General features: G+C 37.2%; 1 protein-coding gene and 1 long non-coding RNA gene across 7 annotated transcripts in view; one reads left to right on the forward strand and one right to left on the reverse strand.

Moving 5' to 3' along the window:
* The window catches only part of COL4A5 (collagen type IV alpha 5 chain), a 254,630-nt gene extending 242,009 nt beyond the window's left edge, over positions 1 to 12,621 (reverse strand). For all 4 annotated transcript variants that reach the window (XM_005700226.2, XM_005700225.3, XM_018044170.1 and 1 more), the window contains exon 1: positions 12,223 to 12,621. In XM_005700226.2, the coding sequence (XP_005700283.1) occupies positions 12,223 to 12,303 (81 nt within the window). In that variant the 5' untranslated portion in view covers positions 12,304 to 12,621. The remainder of the gene's footprint in view (positions 1 to 12,222) is intronic.
* LOC108634458 overlaps positions 11,624 to 19,758 on the forward strand; it is a 157,671-nt gene continuing 149,536 nt past the window's right edge. Inside the window, exons 1-3 of one of the 3 annotated variants that reach the window (XR_001917615.1) lie at positions 11,624 to 12,129; positions 14,062 to 14,231; positions 14,422 to 14,473. This is a non-coding gene — a long non-coding RNA (uncharacterized LOC108634458). Of the gene's footprint in view, positions 12,130 to 12,653; positions 12,796 to 13,838; positions 14,232 to 14,421; positions 14,474 to 19,758 lie in introns of those variants that run through there. The other 2 variants (XR_001917614.1, XR_001917613.1) reach the window with 2 other exon arrangements.

The following is a 19,758-nucleotide window of genomic DNA, read 5'->3' on the forward strand; positions in this document are numbered from 1 at the left end:
GCAAGAAGGAGCTTGGAGTAATGGAAATTTCTGTATCTTGACCTGGATAGTGGTTACCAAATTTTACACAATTAAAAAAATAATTAGTTGTTCACCTAAGATCAGTGCATGTCACTTTATGTAAATTACACTTCAACAAAATAACTGTTAAAAAGCAAAAATTAATGTGTTCATAGAAGCTTTACATGTAATAGCCACAAACTGTAAACAATCCAAATACCCATCAATATGTGAAGAGAAAAACAAAGTGTGGTATATCTATACAATGGAATACTACTCAACCAGAAAATAATGAACTATGGATACACACTACAATGTGGATAAATGTGAAATGATGAGAAAAAAAGATACAAAACAAAGAAAGTGTACATACCATATGACTCTATTTATATAACTGAAATGCTGAGAAAAAAGATACAAAACAAAGTGTAATTACCATATAACTCAATTTATATAACTCTAGAAAATAAAATTAGTGTACAGAAAGCAGATCAGTGGTTACCTGTTGATGCAGGAAGGGAGAGGAACTATTCAAGAGGATGAAAATCTTTTGGAGTGACTTATATGTTCATTATATTTAATGTACTGATAGTTTCACAAGTGTGTACATAATCGTACATGTTTTATGCCAATTATACCTTAGAGTTACTTAAAATTATAGAGACAGGGATTGGAGCTCAAAAAATTTCCTTCTAACAACCAGAACAATAGAATTTGAGTTGAATAAGACTTTGTGGGTATTGCCAACAAAATAGTATCTGCCCTCTATTCAAGTACTTTTAGTAATGGGGCATTCCTGTTACTAAATACCTTAACGGTTAGAAAATAATTGATATAAAGAGTTCCTATAAACTGATGTCATTGATTCCAGTTCTTCCCTCTTGGCAAATATATCTACCCTTCCCTGAAATTCAAACTTCATTCAACAACTAGCTACTGAGAATCAACTACATACAAGGAAACAGTCTATACACTGTGGTGAATGCAAAGATACGTAAGACAAGAACTCTGGTTTTATGAGTTTTCCAGTATGATACCTAAAAATAACTAACTATAGTTCATTGCCTTTCTTCATCAGTGTCTCTTCTGCTGTGGTTGGTAATAGTAAGAATGTTTCTGACTTGTCAATTAGACTGAACTTGGTAGGAAAGATACAATTAGTACATTTCCTATTTGATATTTTAACTCCATCTACTAGGATGAATAAAATGACAAAATCATATCACCAATCCATAAGCCAGTGTGGTATACTGGAGATAATATACTGGAATACGCCTCTGCAACTGACAAGCAGCATCTTCCATCAACCACTTGACTTTCCTATAAAATGATAGAGTTGGTCTCTGAAGAGTAGTGGTTTTCAAGACTCCTTTTTTAAAAAATAATTTATTATTTAGCTGCACTGGGTCTTAGTTGTGGCAAGGGGGATCTTTAGTTGCAGGTTTGTTAATTGCAGCATGAGAACTCTTAGTTGCAGCATGTGGGATCTAGTTCCCCGACCAGGTGTCAAACCTGGGCCTCCTGCGTTGAGAACTTGGTGTCTTAGCCACTGGACCACCAGGGAAGTCCCTTTAAGACCTTTATCTCTTAAAAATCACTGAAAGACCCCAGAGTTTTTATGTGCATTAATCTATCAATATGTACCATATAAAATAAAACAGTAACAATTAAAATATTCATTCATTTAAAAGCAATAATGAACTTATTACAAGTTAACATGTATTATGCATTTTCATGAAAACTATCAATAGTTATATTTTCCAAAACAAAGAAAGTGAGAATAGGAATTATTTTATTTTTTTGTAAATCTCCTTAATGTCTGCCTTGATAGAAGACAGCTGGATCTTTATATCTGCTTCTGCACTCACTCTTCTGCAATATGTTATTTTGGTTGGAACAGTTGGATCTTCATATCTGTTTCTGCATTTGCTCTGTTGCAATATGTTGTTTTGGTTGAAATATATGAAGAAAATCTGGCTTCATGCAGTTATATATTTGGAAAATTAAGTATTTTAATACCCTCTTAAGATAACTGGATATTCTTTGATGCTATGCCAAAGTTCTGCAAGTGGTAGACTCTTTTTAGATAAGTTGCAACATAGAATCTGATATCTATTTACTTCTGTACTTGATTACATTAAAACTGATTGACCTATCTTGTCTTTCAATCTTTTAGCCATGCATGATTTTGTAACATCATGCACTATTCATTTGGAAGATATTAGTTCACTGGGATTTGCAGAACTTCCAACTGTTAACAGATTTTATTACCTAATATCAAAAAATATACACATTAATATAATTACCAATCTCATTAGAAAAGACTAAGTTTTGGGAAGCTGTCAAGCCCATATTCAAGATTCAAGCTTTCTAAAATTCTAATACTTAACTTGAAAAGCTCGAATTTTTTCACTGGCAACAAATATGGCCAGTTGCTTTCCTTCAAATGACAGACTCATTTTACTCATTTTCAAGAAAATTCCTGCCAAATCCTCAAGCCTGAATAACCATAGTTTGTCTCACTTGTTCTTTTTTGGCGAGGCTGCGATGGGTCTTCATTGCTGTGAGTAGGCGTTCTCCAGTTGCGGCGAGTGGTGGCTACTCTTTGTTGCAGTGTGTAGTTTTCTCATTGCAGTGGCTTCTCTTGTTGTGGAGCGTGGGCTCTAGGCACATGGGTTTCAGTAGTTTCAGCACACAGGCTCAGTAGTTGAGGCTCCCGGGCTCTAGACCACGGGCTTAGTAATCGTGGTGCACGAGCTTAGTTGCTCTGCAGCATGTGAGATCCTCCTGTACCAGGGATCATAACCATGTCCCCTGCACTGGCAGGAGGATTCTTAACTACTGGACCACCAGGAAAGTCTTCAGTTGTTCCTTCAAGTAAAAATCTGTTCCATGCAAAAATCAGCTAATTCAGGCCATAACTCACACAACTGCACAAGGACTATTGTTAGAAACAATGGTATTATTTCAGTATACAGAAGTGTTTTCTGTATAATCCCCATTTTGTCATACAGAAATTTTAAAATATCTATACTTAATGGCCAAGATTTAATAAATAATCAATCCTACATTGAGGACACTGTTAAATAAAATTTGCTTTTTATCCTCAAAGACTATGAAGAATACAACTACTGGGACAATTTGTTATATACTACACTGTCTTACCCATCATCAGGGCAAATATCAACACAGTGAAAAAGGCAAAACAGTCTTCAAATTACTGTTCAAATAGTCCTCATGTTCCTCCTGATAGGATCTTAGGAATCTCAAGTGTCCACAGACCATACTTTGAGAACCACTGATCAGAAGGATCCCTAACATCGCTTCAACACTAAACTATCTATCGTTATGTAAACAGCCAACATCTTTCATTTGCACAACTCTATAAAATGTTAATTTTCCTATTAAGAAATATATCTTACATTTAACATATACATCAAATTGTTACACATCTTTTAGTGAACTGATCCTGATGACCGACAAACTCATGAGGTTATAAAGCAGGAACTGTTTTCTCCTTCCTAAAAGAATACTGATTTTATTCAAATTTTCCCACTCTCTGGCTTTTCAAGGCAGCAACGTGATCTGGTGTAAGGTGGGGGTGGGGGGAAAGGTGGGGGTTGTAAGCCACTTGTCTAACTACCTTTATGGTTCCATTCCACTTGCCAATGTACTGGTGTAACCATATACACGAAACACAGTTCAAACCAATCAGATGTAAGGGTGAGGGTGTGGGACTCCTGAGAAAATTTTCATTGCTGATTAAAAGGAACACAAAAGAACAGTTCATACTCTTCTTCTATTGGGCATTGTGGCATCTGCATGTGATCCCTGGAACTTCAGCAGCAATCTTGCAAGTATGAGGGGCACCAATCTGAGACAGTAAACTGACAGGCAGAGTATGGCAGAGCAGAAAGTGGAAAGAGCCAGGGTCACTCACTATTTGACTGAATTAATTAACCTTAGAGGTACTCTACCTCCAAACTTCTTGTTACATGAGCTAAAAAAGTTTTCTCTGTTGTTAAGGCAGTTGAATCAGCTTTCTACTACTTGCAACAGAAAACAACCTATCTGATACAAACAGGTAAAAGTATGCCTTTCACATACACAAATGTTTCACTACATCAATTAGACTATGGACAGAGAAGGACTCTCCTTCTTTAGCAAAGTCCTAGAGAGGTCAAAACACAGAATACACAAAACGATTTTTCACTTGTGTCCCACTCTTTTTATTTATTGGAGGATAACTGCCTTACAAAATTGTATAAGGTCATCATACATAAGTTGATGTATGGTCTCTGCCATACATCAATGCCAATCAGTAATAATTATACATATATCCTTTCTCTCTTGAGCCTCCCCCTATTCCACCCCTTGAGGTCATCACAGAGAGCTAGGCTGGGCTCCTTAATATCATTCCCCCCACCCCAGCCAAAAAGTTTCAGTATCTTCTTCAGTATTCCATTAATGTCACATATACTATATGAAATTTTGGAAGCAAATCAGCCAGTTCTCTTAATGTATATAAAGAGTGTTATTTGACTGAATTATAAGATGATACAAATGCCAACAGAATTTCTTCCAGTTCTATTTTAGTATTCACTGTCATAAAACCAATTCCATTAACCTGACTAGCACTTACTTAAAGGTGCTTAAGTCTCTGTACAACTTAAAAAGTAAAGCAAATGATGTAGTACATTTTTTTTAAGTTAAAAGCTACATTTACCAAAAACCTGTTTCTTTTATAACATTTGCCTTTGGTTGTCTTTGGTTGGCAAAAAGCAAGGGATTTAAGGTTCCCATTTCAGCAGGGTAGCAGGTACTATCTCAGGCTACACTTTTGGTACAAGGCCAGCAGAAGCTTCTAAAGGGCAGTTGGACCTGGACAATTATGAATGTAAATAAACTCAAGCATTGATGCATAAAATGAGAATCTGGTTTGTTAAAATGAAAGAAGCTAATGTATCAGGGATCACACTAAAGATGCCACTCTAAAACACCTCAAGAATTGGTGCTATTAAAAACAGTCTTTGAAAAAAATAAAAATAAAAAATAAAAACAGTCTTTGTAATGAGGATTTAGTTAAGTGGTTGGGTGGTTCATTTATAATGTTAATTAGAGAGAATTTATTTTCAAAAATCACTTCTGTTCCATGGTTGCTATTGTCAGAAGGGGATGAGATGATGGAATGATTACATTTTAAAAAGAAAATCATTAGAGGATAGAACCAAATGTGCCAACCAACTGGCAACCAATTGAGCATCAATTCTATAGTCACTATACTAGATAGAAAAAAATTATTAAGACTGTCTCCTAGGTACTCTTTTACACTACTGATAGGAATATAATTGGTAAAACCATTCTGGAAAGTAATTTGGCAAAAGTAGATCCCTATCATTCAGAAGCTTAAAGTTCAGCTATTCAAATGCCACCTGGAAAAGCCATAATGCTTAACAGTTTGTGATTTCGTGGAGGAATACATTTGAATTGCACAAGCCACAAGGCTATGATAAAGGCTGTAAAGTCACTTCGCTTGTGAAGAAACACAAGGAAAAGGCAAAGCAGGGGTATTGCAAAATGGATAGGGGGCCTTGCACTCCATATGTACTTCAAGTTTGTTGAGAAAAAAAGAGGATATGGGGGCTGGAATAATATCACCCTAAAGTAGGAAAAACAGATTAGCAATTAATGGGGGTAAAATTCTGGAGTATCACTAAGGGAGGATGAAAGCAAATGACAATGTTAGGAGGCAAAGACACAGGTATTTAAGTGTAAAAGCTCATAGGCAGCTATGGGGTAGGGGGTGGGGAGAGAGGGTAAAGGGGTCTCTCATTTCAGATCCATTCCAAAACTCTCCTGGAGGAGGGGAATGTCAGTGAGTTTGGAGTATGTATACCCTTGCTATAGCTAGGAAGAGGTCAGTGGGGGAGGTATTCATGGAGAACAGGTTCCACCTTCAGTACATGGGAGAAATGTAGGGAGGTGCATGGTTTACAAAATTAAAATTTAGGCCCTTGAGGATGAATGGCCCAGGCAATCATATTAAAGAGTTATTAAAGGATGAACTGGTGGGTGAGCCTATCTATAGAATCAATTCAAGTGACTAGTCATGGAAAAGGTAGTGGGAATTATTCAACATTTCAACATGACTTATTTTTCTACTGTGAATGAAACAGGGATTGAATAAAATTTCATGAGCATGTTCTAGAGCTAAACTGCTCAATCACTTACTGTGTGACCTCTGGTAGTTTTTTAACCACCCTGTGAGCCTCAGATTCCTCCTACGTATAATGGGAATAATATTATCTACTTCACAGGGTACAACATAGTAACCACTAAAAAAAGTTAGCTATCATATTATCTGTTGCTATAGCCTTTCTAAATGTCAGAGTCTACTGAAAGTACCAAAGACTTTAAAGATATGGATGACATCTAACATAGTAATTCCCCATGAAGAAGGCAGTAGTAACAAAATAATACAAAATATGGAATAGGAATTGTTTATGGCAGTATTTCTTGCAATGGTTAAAAAACCTTGAAATTTAAAAATACAGTCTATAAAAGTGAACAGGTAAATTAATTGTGGTGTGTATAAATTAAATTGTATGCAATCATTTAAAAAATTTTAAACTAAGAATTTTAATAACATGGGAAACTGCTGGATAAGTAAATAAAACATTAACAGAAAATTGTATACAGAGTAATCCCAACTTTTAAAAAATCTTAACCAATTTGCTCTTTAAAGAAAATATTAGATACATTAAAAAGGAAAATCATTCAAAACAATAATACAGATTATTTCTGTGCTGTTGGTAGAACTGTGGATTTTTATTTTCTTCTTTATAATTTTCTTTTTTTCAAATTTCCAACATTAAGCATGTATTATTTTTTGTTATCAGACAAAATCAACATGTAAAGCAGTTGAATGAATGAACAAGTATACAGTTCTTGCTTCAAAAAGTCTATCATCTAACAGAAGAGACAAAATCCCATGAAACAAAATGTTTGTAAGACCAAATACATTTAGATACTAGTCAAGAGGCTAAATATGACAAATATTCAAAGAAGGGTAAAATCAGAAACTGACATAATAGTAAGGGAAAATTTCACAAAACTATTTATATATGCCCACTAGCATGGAAGCTCCATGAAGGAGCTTAGTGTATCTTATTTAATCTATAGTGTCTAGCACAAACTGATTTTGTGGATAGTACATATCCATGAGAGTAGAAACGGAAAAACATGAATATAATTCTTAAGTACTTATGAGTCGCTGAATAAATATCTGCTGAATGAATGTAAGGATTATGCTGAAATTGAGGAAAGATTTGGGTCCATAAGACTCTAATCAAGATGGAGAACCAATGGGATTTCCCTGATGAGCCAGTGGTTAAGACTCTTGAACTCCCAATGCAGGAGGCCTGGGTTCAATCCCTGGTTGGGGAACTAACTCCCACATGCTGCAACTAAAGAATCAGTGTGGCCAAATAAATAAATAAATATTTTTTAAAAAGAAATGGCAAGTCAATAAATAGTTTGTAATGACAATAACGGAATCTAATTGAAATATTACTGAGCATTTACTATATGTCAAGTACTATTTTAAATGCTTTACATAACTTCTCTCATTTTATCCTCAAAACAATGTGTGACATTCGTGTACCACTGGCTCCCTTTTGCTAATAAAGACATTAAAGCTCAGAAGTTACTCCTTGTCAAAAGGTCATGCATCCTCCAATCAGATTCTAGATCTGACTACAGACGGCAATCTCTTAAAGACTGTCTTTAAGAGATTGACTGAGGAGAGGTACCAGAAAGCAATAAGATAACGTAGCACCAAAGAGGTATGTTTATTCTGTGGTCTTGGACTGGAATGAGAGGTATCAGTGCAAATTAATGGTTCTGTAAGAAATACAGAAGTGGGTATGTGACTATGTATACATACATATATTCCCTAGTTCTGCCTGCTGAGAAGGCCTAGAAGCAATGAGCATGCCAAGTACCCAGATTTCCATCTCTAAATACCATTAATCAACAGAGCTTTCAAGAATCAGAGCTTCTTGGAAAAAATAGCTCATTCCAGGGTTGGGGCAGTGAAAGTAGAAAATGAGTTGGGAATACCTTGTGGTACCAGAATGTAAAAGAATGCTCAAAAAATGATAGAGACACATTGAAAGGACACCGGAGCCAACTGGAAGGGGCTTCTACTGGCCAAATCTAGGGTAATTTCAAAAAAAAATAGTAAAAATAGCATAATTCATTAAAGTTCATAGACTAAAACAAGCATCCATAAATCTATACTACTATGAACAAATTCAGTTCAGTTCAGTCGCTCAGTCGTGTCTGACTCTTTGCAACCCCATGAATCGCAGCACACCAGGCCTAATTACTGAATAAATAAATAGATAAAAACAAACAAATATCAAAGAACATAAAGTTCTTTGCTACATTAGAATTCAATAAATAAATACAGAAAATTTTGAAAACTTAAGATTACCATTTGGCAAATATCCCAGCAGTAATTACTCAGGTTAGAATCCTTAACAGATGCTAAACCAGTGGATGAAACTATGATGAAAGGCAAGACATGAATCCACCATGGGTTGATGTATGGCAAAACCAATACAATATTGTAATTAGCCTCCAATGAAAATAAATAAATTTATTAAAAAAAACAAAGAAAGGCAAGACATGCACACTGTCTCACAATATTGTCCCATACAGTCTCAAAGTCTGGTTGCTTTGTAATTACAAAGGGAAAAACTAGTGAACTTACAGTGCATAAACCTGGCAGACACAACCTTGACTAAGTTATCAATGTTAACTCAAGATAGAGTCTCATGTGTTGCATAAACAAACTTCAAAAGCCAAATAAAAACATAGGGAAAAAGTTATATACTTTTACACACAGGATAGGTACAATATATAAATACATGCACAAGACTTGAGCAAACTGCTACCACATACCTACTCTGTTTTATCACAACAGACATACATGCTACTGAAAATTTCAGTATATTTAAAATTATTATGAAAACTAATTGAAAGTATAAGGCAAATTTTTCTTCAAAATAATCACCTACCACAAATTATACTTGTCTTGTAAATCTAACTTTTTATATATGCAATTATATAAAATCATAGAATCTGCAACAAGCAGTTGCTTCTAGAGTACTTTTAAATTATCTCTCTATAAATACACATACATATAGAGATCAAACTCTGATCTTTTTATTCTAGGCCCAGAGCTGTTTTCATTATACCATGATGCTTCTCCTAATATCAGCAAGAAGAGATGTAATCCCCATTATATTTGCCATTTCACCTCCTGTGTCTCCCTTTATTAAAAAGAAAGAAAGAAAGAAAAGTAGTAGAGATCCCAATACTCTGAACAGCAAATACAGCTCTACAGACCACATACAAAGAGGCGGTATAAGACAGTCACTAAGAGAAAAGAATTTGGAGTCAAACTGCCAGGATTCAAATTTACAGCTTAGCAACTTGCTAACTATGTGATTTGGGCACATTACTTAACCTCTATGATCTGCAGTTCCCTGACTGGTAAAGTGGGAATAGTATATGCTTCATTGGTCTGTTGTGAAGATTAAACATGGTAATGTGTATTTCCATATTAGCACAGCGCCTGGCACATATGAGACATGCAAAAATGTTAAGTTTTGATAACAATGTCAACAAATTCTTCCTATGGAGCAGTACACTTTAGAGGAAAAATTGTTCCATGGCCACAAACCACACTGCTACCCTTAACAAGCTGTTGCTCCTAGTCACAAGGGAGATAGTAAATTTAAACCTACTGCATACACACACAAAGTTACTAACAATTGCATAGTAGTAGTAGAAGTTTAAACAAGGCATAAATCTAAGTTATATCCTATTAATGGAGAGTCACAGAAATACTTTAACAAAAAATTACATTGTTTCCATCACTAGAATTGACCTTTCCAACTAAATTTGCCTTCTTCCCTTATTGCTAACCTTTTGGAATGAGTTACTTTATCCCATCTGATAAACTCTCTACCTAAAAAAAAATTTTCCACATATTTGTGATATCCTAATTTGGCATGACTTCAGAGAGAATGAAATCAGTTAACTATGAAAAATTAAAGCAATTTAAGTAAAAACGCTCTTCCTGGTGTAAAAGTTCCAATACTAGGCTATTTGAGTCAACAAGTGGCCCCACTACCAACCAGTTTACTCTACAGGTCACCAATATCCCCAGCACTAGTATGGAGAGCAGATACCATTCATATCTTTGAGATGATTAAAACATTCATCTAACTAGTATTTCAATGTGTGAAGCAGAAAAAACAAGCTTGGTTTTATTACAGGCACAATATACTAATGATAAGGAAATGGAGTATAAAATGTTCTTTAAAAATTATATAGGAGAAAAATAAAAATCATATAGGAGGAAAGAGAAAAAACTGCTTGGTATCTACTGTAATTTCTTTATGAACACTCAGTTATTAAATAGTCCAAGAAAACAAGCTTGCTCCCAAATTTTATCAATCATAAAAAGAAATTTCATTTTTAACATAACATGATTTAATATAAACTGAGGTATAGTATAGCTGTACGTACCTGTATGATTGGTATCTGGTGCACATTTATTAATAGTAACATCAAAAGAAAAAATGAGAAATATTTAATCAAACATCCACAAAATCTTTGCCCTCAGGCCAAATGCTGCTAGCACCAAGATGATGTTTTTAAAAGTAACTACTTTCAACAACACAATTGTAGTTTTATGCAAGGGTCTGTAGCCCCCCAGCGTGCCTAAACCTTAGCCCATTAAGAAGCTCTGCATCATAATAGCAATTTTAAATCATCTGTCTACTTTGATGGAGGAAAAATTCTGGCAAGCAGAATTAAAAATAGTTGATATACATGGTCTTTTTTTTTTTAGGAGAGTTTCCATTATGTTGTGTTAAAGTAATATGAAGGTTAGTTTTCACACCTTTAGTACACACATTCTGGAGGATGGAAGAAAGGCAATGTAACCTGAGGCATTCTGAGCATGAAGAACAGCTAGAGGTAACTTACAAGTGGACCCATAGAAGCTGTAACACAGCAGTTGCATATAAAGAATTGACAATCACTCAACCATGTGAAGGCCTAAGCCATGATCTCATATTAAAGTGTTTTTAAAACCACCCATTATGTTCACTCAAACATAACTTTTTAATAATTTGTCACACACTTAATTCTTATTTAGAGGTTAAGCGAAATTAAGGAGGATGAGTTTAGGCTAGAGAACATTTTCTATGACAAAGTCATTCATTCCTGTAGATTTGCCTTTCACCCCCAGAAGGATACTGGGTGGGACTACCTAGACACACTTATAGGAGATATATTAAGATTTTAATTTTACATTCCTAAAACTGAATGGGACTTTTTGCTCTGTCATTTCACTTCTCTGCTTCGCTCTCCTTTAAACCAGAACACTCATTCTCCTTTGAAAAAGATAATCCTTTTCCTTTAAATAGGTAATGGGCAAACTCTCGATTTGTTTCAGGTGCCTTAGTAAGCAAAAAAAAGTAAAGAACGAAAACCTAAAACTTACAAAAAGAAAAAAAAAAAGAGAGAGAGAGATGAAGAAGACCTGAAGCCTGAAACCATTCCTGGTATGTTACCTGATCATTTGCAACAAGATGTCAAATAGACTACAGAGGCTTTACTGACTAGAGGTGAGGTTAGGTTCCTGTTGCTTAAGGAAAAGGCAAACGGAAAGAACTTCAGGGGCACGCTTAACACTTTGGTGGAAGCTGGATTTTAGAAAAATCAATATAGTAAACTATCGACAAAGTTGAAAGAGTGTGTGGATTGGGCACAACTAGTGAAAAGCTTACCCGGCAGGCAGGGAAACCCTCGAGGGTGGAGAGTAGAGAGGAAAATTTTAAATATCCACCAGAGCCTAGTGATCTATTAACATGCGTCCTCCTCCCCAGGTCCTGCTCTTGCCCCCAGAGCAACTAGCCGCAGGAAAGCAAGCACTTAAACCTCTCCCTCGGACTTGAGAAGGCTTGAGTTAACTAGCGCTGTAAATAATGTTTCTTCCTAAACTGAAGGCACATCTGACTCCCTAGCCAAGGCCCAGGAGAAAGCAAGGTAAAAGGGACGAAAAGTGATTTCAGCGTGAGAGCGAGATGATGGGGTGGCGGGGCGGGGTGGGGGGGGGGCAGTGTAGAAGGAAGGACTTACCGCAGCCTCTGCGGGCTGCCCCCAAAGACTCAGGGCCAGTAAGGACAAGCCGGCAGCCAGGCTGACTCCACGCAGTTTCATTCTTCTCCGGCTCCCGCAGCTCCTTCAGCACCCGCACGAAATCCCTGGCTGGCTCTGACCAATTGACATAATCTTGAGGGTTTATAGGGAGAGAGCTAGAGCCGGAGAGGGACAGCGAGGGTGTCCCAATTGTGCCGGTCGTCTTGGGTGAGGAGAAAAGCTTTTTAAGAGTGTGGGGGGGGAATGAAGCACCAGCAACTAGTCTTCCCTCCCCCCTCCCCTCCCCAAAGCCGGTCTCTCGGGAGCACTTGTCTCTTCTGTCCAGACTTGCAAACTTTTTCCTCGCGCAAGTCCCACAGATCTACTTTCCTCCCTCTCTTCCCCCGCACCGCCCCCTCCCCACCAGCCCTGGGGAATTTCAGGATCACTCCGCCACAGCTTTACACTGCACCAGCAACCTGCGAGGGAGTGACGCTCAGTTATTTGGCGGAGGGAAACTTCCAGACCAGTTGACTGCGCACCCCGAGTCCCACCGGGAAACTTTTCTGTTCGGTCAGTGGCACCTCAAGTTGATACTCCTTTCCCCTGCCCAGTTCCACTCTCAGTGATGTGAGCCCCAAAGTCAACCTCAAATAGACCTGAGCTGGGACTATTTTTTGTAGCGGAGGGATCTCAGAGAAATGTTCCTTTTTATTGTTAATAATTAGAAACAAATTTTGGTCGCTGTTCTGGGGGCTGCCGTGGTTGTTTGCTTTCCACCTGCTCGCAGAACGGAGTTTCTATATACAACAGAAAATGTACAAATATGAGAAATATATAAATATATTTATATAATTAAATATATGCTTACAACTGAAGAGTTAAAATGAACATAAGTATATGTGTGTGAAGACTTTATGCATGTTATATACATATAAGATTTGGGGGCGCTCAGTAGATATTAGTAATTATGTGGTTGGATGTTTAATAAAGTTATATCTTTTTATTTAGCTACATTGAATGCCATAATTAATATTTACATCTTATATTGACTAACATAAAAGTTATTGATTCATTGCAGTTGTTTTTCAGAGAGATGTAAGGCAGGGAATTAAATAACTTTGGTTCAATTTTCCTTAACACTAACATGAATGCTGAATTGGAAATATTTGTATGGTATTAATGGAAGTTGAATTGGTCTCCCAAATAAAATAGACTTGAACGTTACTTTGGTAATTCTGATATATAGATTTTTAAAAGCACCAACAGGCCCAGAAAATACTTTATGTGAACTCCTTGGAGGAATTCTTCAGAACAGTTGTTATTTTAGACCCTAGAATTTACCACTTTACAGTCTTTTGGGGCTTTGGACTTGTTTCAAGCGGGCCCACTTATCCTTAGGTTCCACTCAAGTAAGGGTAGGTTTACAACTCCAGAAACCACCACTACCACCACCACCCCAAGAGCTTAGTGTACAGTCAATTAGAGTAACTGGTAGGCATTTGAGCAAGTGGGCAAGGACACTTTGGGGCCCATTTGTCTCTGTGGGAATTGTATGTCTTAATCTGTGTGTGTGTAACAGTTTTTAGTGGTTTAAGGAAGTGTCTTAGTGTATAGGTCTGTGGACCTGTGGAGATGCGTGGGAATGTTATGGGTGGAGGTGCCTGAAAGTGGGAAAGACAACCGGCTGCCCAAGGTAGGGGGATGATTGACAGCAGACAGCCCCGCCCCCTTCCCCTCCATTCCTTCCTCTCCTAGTGCATGGAACTATCCCTTGAGTGCCGCAAGTTGTAGCGGGCACCGCTGATCGTGTTTCCCTTTGGGGCACCTTTTATCTAGAAGCCGAGTTCAGTTTCTTCCGAAGTGAGCCACTCTGCCCCTCTACTCCATCCTCTTGAATAAGGAAACAGCCGCCAAGCATCAGCCGAGCCCCGATGAGCCGGGGCCGCGGAACCGCTTAGCAGTCTCCCGGGACCCAGCTCTGGAGGAGCCGCAAGCATGCACCCTGGGTGAGCTGTTGCTATCCCGAGCTCCCCTCCTCTTTCTTACTTTGGGCTACTTTGCCGGACCTGCACTATACTTGTACTTCTGTCAGTGCAGAAAAAGTGGCGGTAATCAGCCAAAAGGGGTCGGGGGGTCTGTGGACAGACACAGGATCCCGGAGAAAACCCATGTTACTCACCCTCCCTCCCGTTTCAGGTTGTGGCTGCTTCTGGTTACTTTGTGCCTGACCGAGGAACTGGCAGGAGCGGTGAGTCTTTTCTGTCGACCCCCTTCCCTCCTTCTTCTTTGACCCCCTCCGCATCCCTCAACACAAATACAACTCTCATGTTTGTGTTAGGGGTCTACACTGAAACGGAGTTCACATCACTCTCACTTCTTTGGGGAGTTAGTGGGGTTCTTAGAAAGGAATAGCACAGTGTCAGGCTAATGCCTTCGGGACTCAGGCATCGTTAGGTCCCAAAACTTCGTAAGGGGTTGGGAAAATAAAAGTAGAAGACACAAAAGGCATACATTTCTGAGCGTCTTCCTGGACGACTTGATATGACTGACATCTGATGCCTTTCTCTGTATCGATCTACAAGGCAGAAGAAATGTGTTTTTCCCTGGTCTACAGGAACATGAATTGGCACACACGTTTGAAAGTGGGAGGAGTACACAAAAAATGGGACTTGGAAGTACCGCGAATGCTATAGAAGTTAAACTTGTTTTTTTTTTTTTTTTTTTTTTTTGGAGTCCTTTGACAGTACCAGGTGACAACATCTGGGCTCTTTAAGCAGCTAAACTGCGCTGATACTACTAGCTGATGTTCAGTTTCTGCCCTATGTTTCCTTTTACTGGTTTTCTCTCTCATCGGAAAGTTAAAAGTTAAAGCGGTTTTAAAAGAAAAAAAATTCTAAAACTTAACATTTCATAGGCTGTTTAGACATTATCCATCAAATTGGCCAGGGACTGCAGGAAAAGGAATTTCTGTAGACATTTGATTAAGAAAAGTTTAATGGATCCCAGAAAGGAATAATTCCAATGAAATTACTTGGATAAGTTACCAAAGGTGGAGAGACCTTAACAATCAGAGATGCTGCAGTTTTCCAGACTCACTAGCAACTTACGCCCACAGAAATAAACTGAGTTCAAATATGAAGTTGTTCAACTATTGAGTACTATTTCACTGCTCTATTTTTTAAAATTCTTAATAATAGCCAGTCACACATATACTCTAAATATATATGTGTGTATATGACAGATAAATATATATTCCAAATCTTTATCTTCTGAGTTTTGACAAGTTTAACTGACTCTATTTTTAATACTTTAAATATTTAAAAATACTATTTAGAAAGCCATACTTCAGTCAACCCAATAAAATCCCCTAATACTTTTATGGGAAAAAATGAATTACTTGTCGTGGTATATGTCTTTAAGAAAATTTCAGAATAAAGTGAAATGATTTCTCTTATGAAAAGAGAATGATGACAGCAATCTTGACTTTTAACATTTTGTGACCCTTTAACTCAGAACATCAGCTTTTATTGTAAGTGAATTCTACACTTTGTAAGCAGAAGTATTGATCTAGGTTTCCGCACTCTTCTTTTTCTGATTCCTCCAGTATACAAGTTTAGTTATGTGTTACCTTGGGGCTCAATACTACATTTACTGAAAATGCCAGGTTTTGATTAGTTAACAATTTGTCTGGGAATCTTGCCACTTATAAAAATGTCATGTGTGGGCAGGAATACCCTCCAGCAAAACCTTTATTTCAGACTGGCTGATGGTATTCAGTGTACTTTTGGGAAAAGCATTAACACATCATTCTATATAGTTGGAGACTATCCAAATATGGCATCCCATCACTTGAAATCTTTAAAAGTCACTAGAGGATGTTGCCTTCATTTCTCAGAAATATTAAAGCATATCTCCAAACTCAAGCACTACTTTGGGGTGTGGATTTTAGACTCTGACCAATTGTTTTATAATGTCACCTGCTCTGTCAGTGTGACTGACCCTGGAAAGACTAAAATAAACCTTGAGATACACTGACAATAGTTTATAGTTTGCTTTAAGTTCATAACTGCTTCACTGACCTATTGTTTACTTCTGCATAATATCATTGACATTGTAAAGTTTTTTTTTAATTTTTGGAAAAATAGCAAAGAGAAAGAGGAGAGTTAACAGGGTGAGTTCTCAGAAGGTGACTTTTCTGAGGGGAAGTTCTTTATTTTTTAAATTTATTTATTTTAATTGGAGGCTAATTACAATATTATAGTGGTTTTACCATACATTGACATGGATCAGCCATGGGTGTACATGTGTTCCCCATCCTGAACTTTGTTTGTACTCTTTGTACTAGATTCTCATCCATATTGGCTGGATGAGAATAGTCAATTTTACTCTCAATTTCAGTTCATCCTCTGGGTTTATAATGTTTTTCACCTTTCAGATGGTTTTAAATATTTGAATTCTCTATACCTTTCTGACTTATATTAATGAAAAAGAACATAAATAGATTGATAAGAACTATTTTGTGCTTCAGTATGAAAAAGTCTCTTCACTGTGAGAGTTACATTGTCTGTAATGGAGTATTGGTGAGCATTGGCAATAGGGCCATTTAGATGCTTTTGAGTTCTTTCTTTGTCAGACTTTATTAAGCAGTGTTTTCAAAGGGATGGAATGCAAAATGTTAAAACCTAGGATTAAATAATGAATTTTCATTAAATTTCTTTTAAAACAATGCTGATCTGTATTTATGTGAAATATTTTCACAATTTATCTGAGTGAGATACAGCATAGAAATTCAAAATATCCATAATCTGTTTTGGTTATTAAGTTCCTAAGGCACAACACACTAAGATTTATTTTAAAATTGTCTCTAACTCTGTAGGAGTTTACTTTCTCAGGCAATGGTAGTCATTATGTTCCTTAAAGGATAGGATTGTTATTGTTTAGTCTTAAGTCATGTCCGACTCTTTTGTGACCTCATAGGTTGTAGCCTGCCAGGTTCCTCTGTCCATGGGACTTTCCAGGCAAGAATACTGGACTGGGTTGCCATTTTCTTCTCCAGGGGATCTTCCTGACTCAGGGATCAAACCCACATCTCCTGCATTGGCAGGCTGATTCTTTACCACTGAACCATCATGGAAGCCCTCTGGGATAGGATACTTGATAAATTATTATCTGCATCTTGTTAGAGAAGAAACGAAAAAACTCAATGTCTCATCATAGGCTGATATGTTTAAGGTTAAAATATATCCCAAATTAGTCAGGATCCTTATATTTTCTTCCCACTTTGCCCCAAGCTGTTTACACAAAATGCTCCAATATGACCAACTGTATGTAAAAGTCAAAGCCCAGTGGGAGAATTACTTGAGTGGCGAAGAGGTAAAGGGGAGAAAACACCTCTGTCTATTATCAGCTCTGCCTAGAGCACAGGTAAAGCACCTTTAGCCATGTTCAAATCACGGTCTGATTGAAATACAAACTTCTTAAAGTTGTAGTAACTTGCTCAAGTTGGTCCCTTCCAATTTGATTTTCAGCCATAATCACAGTCATCAAAGTATGAATGGAGTGTTAAGGTTTTTCAGATGAAGAAAATCCCTTCCTAACTAGGGATCAAGAGGAATATTTGCCTTGTTTGGGGCTGTCTCTCAGATTTCTTTTGGTTTTTCTTTTATAAAACAGATTTACTGAGATATAATTTAAATACTATAAATTCTCTCATTTATGTATATTATTCAATGAATTTTAATAAATTTGCCAAGTTTTACAACCATAACTATATCCAGTTTTAGAACATTTTCATCACCCCCAATAAGATCCTTCACATCCATTGAATTAATCCCTGCTCCTACCTACAAGCCCAGGTAAGCATGGATCTCTTTTCTGTCTCTATAGATTTGTCTTTTCTGGATGTTTCATATAAATAGTACCACATAATATATAATCTTTTGTGTTTGGCATTTTTCACTTAGCATTAATATTTTTAAAATTCATTAATGTTGTAGCATGTATCAGTAGTTTACTCTTATTTTTAGTATTGTTATTGGTATTTGGTATTGGTATTCCACTATGAGGGGGCTTCCTAGGTGGTATCAATGGTAAAGAACATGCCTGCCAATGCAGGAGACATAAGAGATGAAAGTTGACCCCTGGGTCAGGAAGATCCCCTGGAGGAGGACATGGCAACCTACTCCAGTATTCTTGCTTGGAGAATCCCATGGACAGAAGAGCCTGGTGGGCTATAGTCCATGGGGTTGCAGAGAGTCAGACACAACTGAAGCAATCACCAAAGGACTACATAAATAGGTAACAATAGATGATCATGTAGTTACATTATGGACAGGTCAAAAGAAACATTTCCAATAGGAGTGAAGGGGAAAATAGATATTTAATGTGGAACTAAAGAGCCTGGGCTTCCCTGATGGCTCAGTGGTAAAAAAAAAATCCACCTGCCAATTCAGGAGACCCAGGTTTGATTCCTGGGCCGAAAAGATCCCCTGGAGAGGGAAATGGCCACCCACTGTAGTCTTCTTGCCTAGGAAATCCCATGGACAGAGGAGCCTGGCAGGCTACAGTCCGTGAGATTGCAGAGTTGAACACAACTTAGCGACTGAACAACAACAACTAAAGAAACAGATATATCACTATCTATCTCAAATTTGTTTCATTATATATTTTGATTCTATTTCAGTATGATTGGTTTCTGTTGTAATCCCATGTATTTTACTATGTTTAAGAATATTATTCTGAGAGGGAGTCAGTAGATAGGTATCACTTGACTGCCAGAGTAATTCATGGTATTGAAAAAGAAACTCTCTAGTTACGTATTGGTTTTTATAATAAACAATTTGTGGCTGACCCTGGGTCAGGAAGATTCCGTGGAGTAAGAAATTAAAACCCACTCCAGTATTTTTGCCAGGAAAATTCCACGAACAGAGGAGCCTGGCAGGCTACAGTTCATGGGACTGCAAAGACTGCATGACTGAGCGTGAGCATGGAGGCATCTCCAGATGTGAGGGCATTTGTATTGACTACAAGTGCCAACAGCCTTTTAGACTCTAGGCATATTATGGTATTTCTAGTAAACATGCCCCTGTATTTTATAAGATCATAGTCAAGCAGGAGCAAAGTGTACCCTTCCCCTAATTAATTCATTAATATAATATTGAAACAAATAGATTGACCTCAGTTATCAATACATATTGAGTTTTGCTTGCTTCCGTTTATGCATAATTCTGTGATTTCACCACCATGCTTGGAGTGTAGACTTGTCCTATCCTGTGTAAATGACAAGACATACACATATAGAAGAAGATATTAGGAAAACACCATGCTGTATTAAACTATGAAGTCCTTTTAAGCTGACCAAATATCCCAGTGGGGCATATCATAGGGCTCTAACTTGTTTTAAAGTCTAGCTAAATATAAATACAGACCAATAAGCATGTCCAAGGGACTACAGTGATGGGGAAATCAACAAAGAACAGTTATCCACTTTTTTACCATCTGTAATTCATCCCTCTCCTAGGAATTTTTTTTCTT

Source organism: Capra hircus (assembly GCF_001704415.2).
Source record: "Capra hircus breed San Clemente chromosome X unlocalized genomic scaffold, ASM170441v1, whole genome shotgun sequence".
NCBI classification, from domain to species: domain Eukaryota; kingdom Metazoa; phylum Chordata; class Mammalia; order Artiodactyla; family Bovidae; genus Capra; species Capra hircus.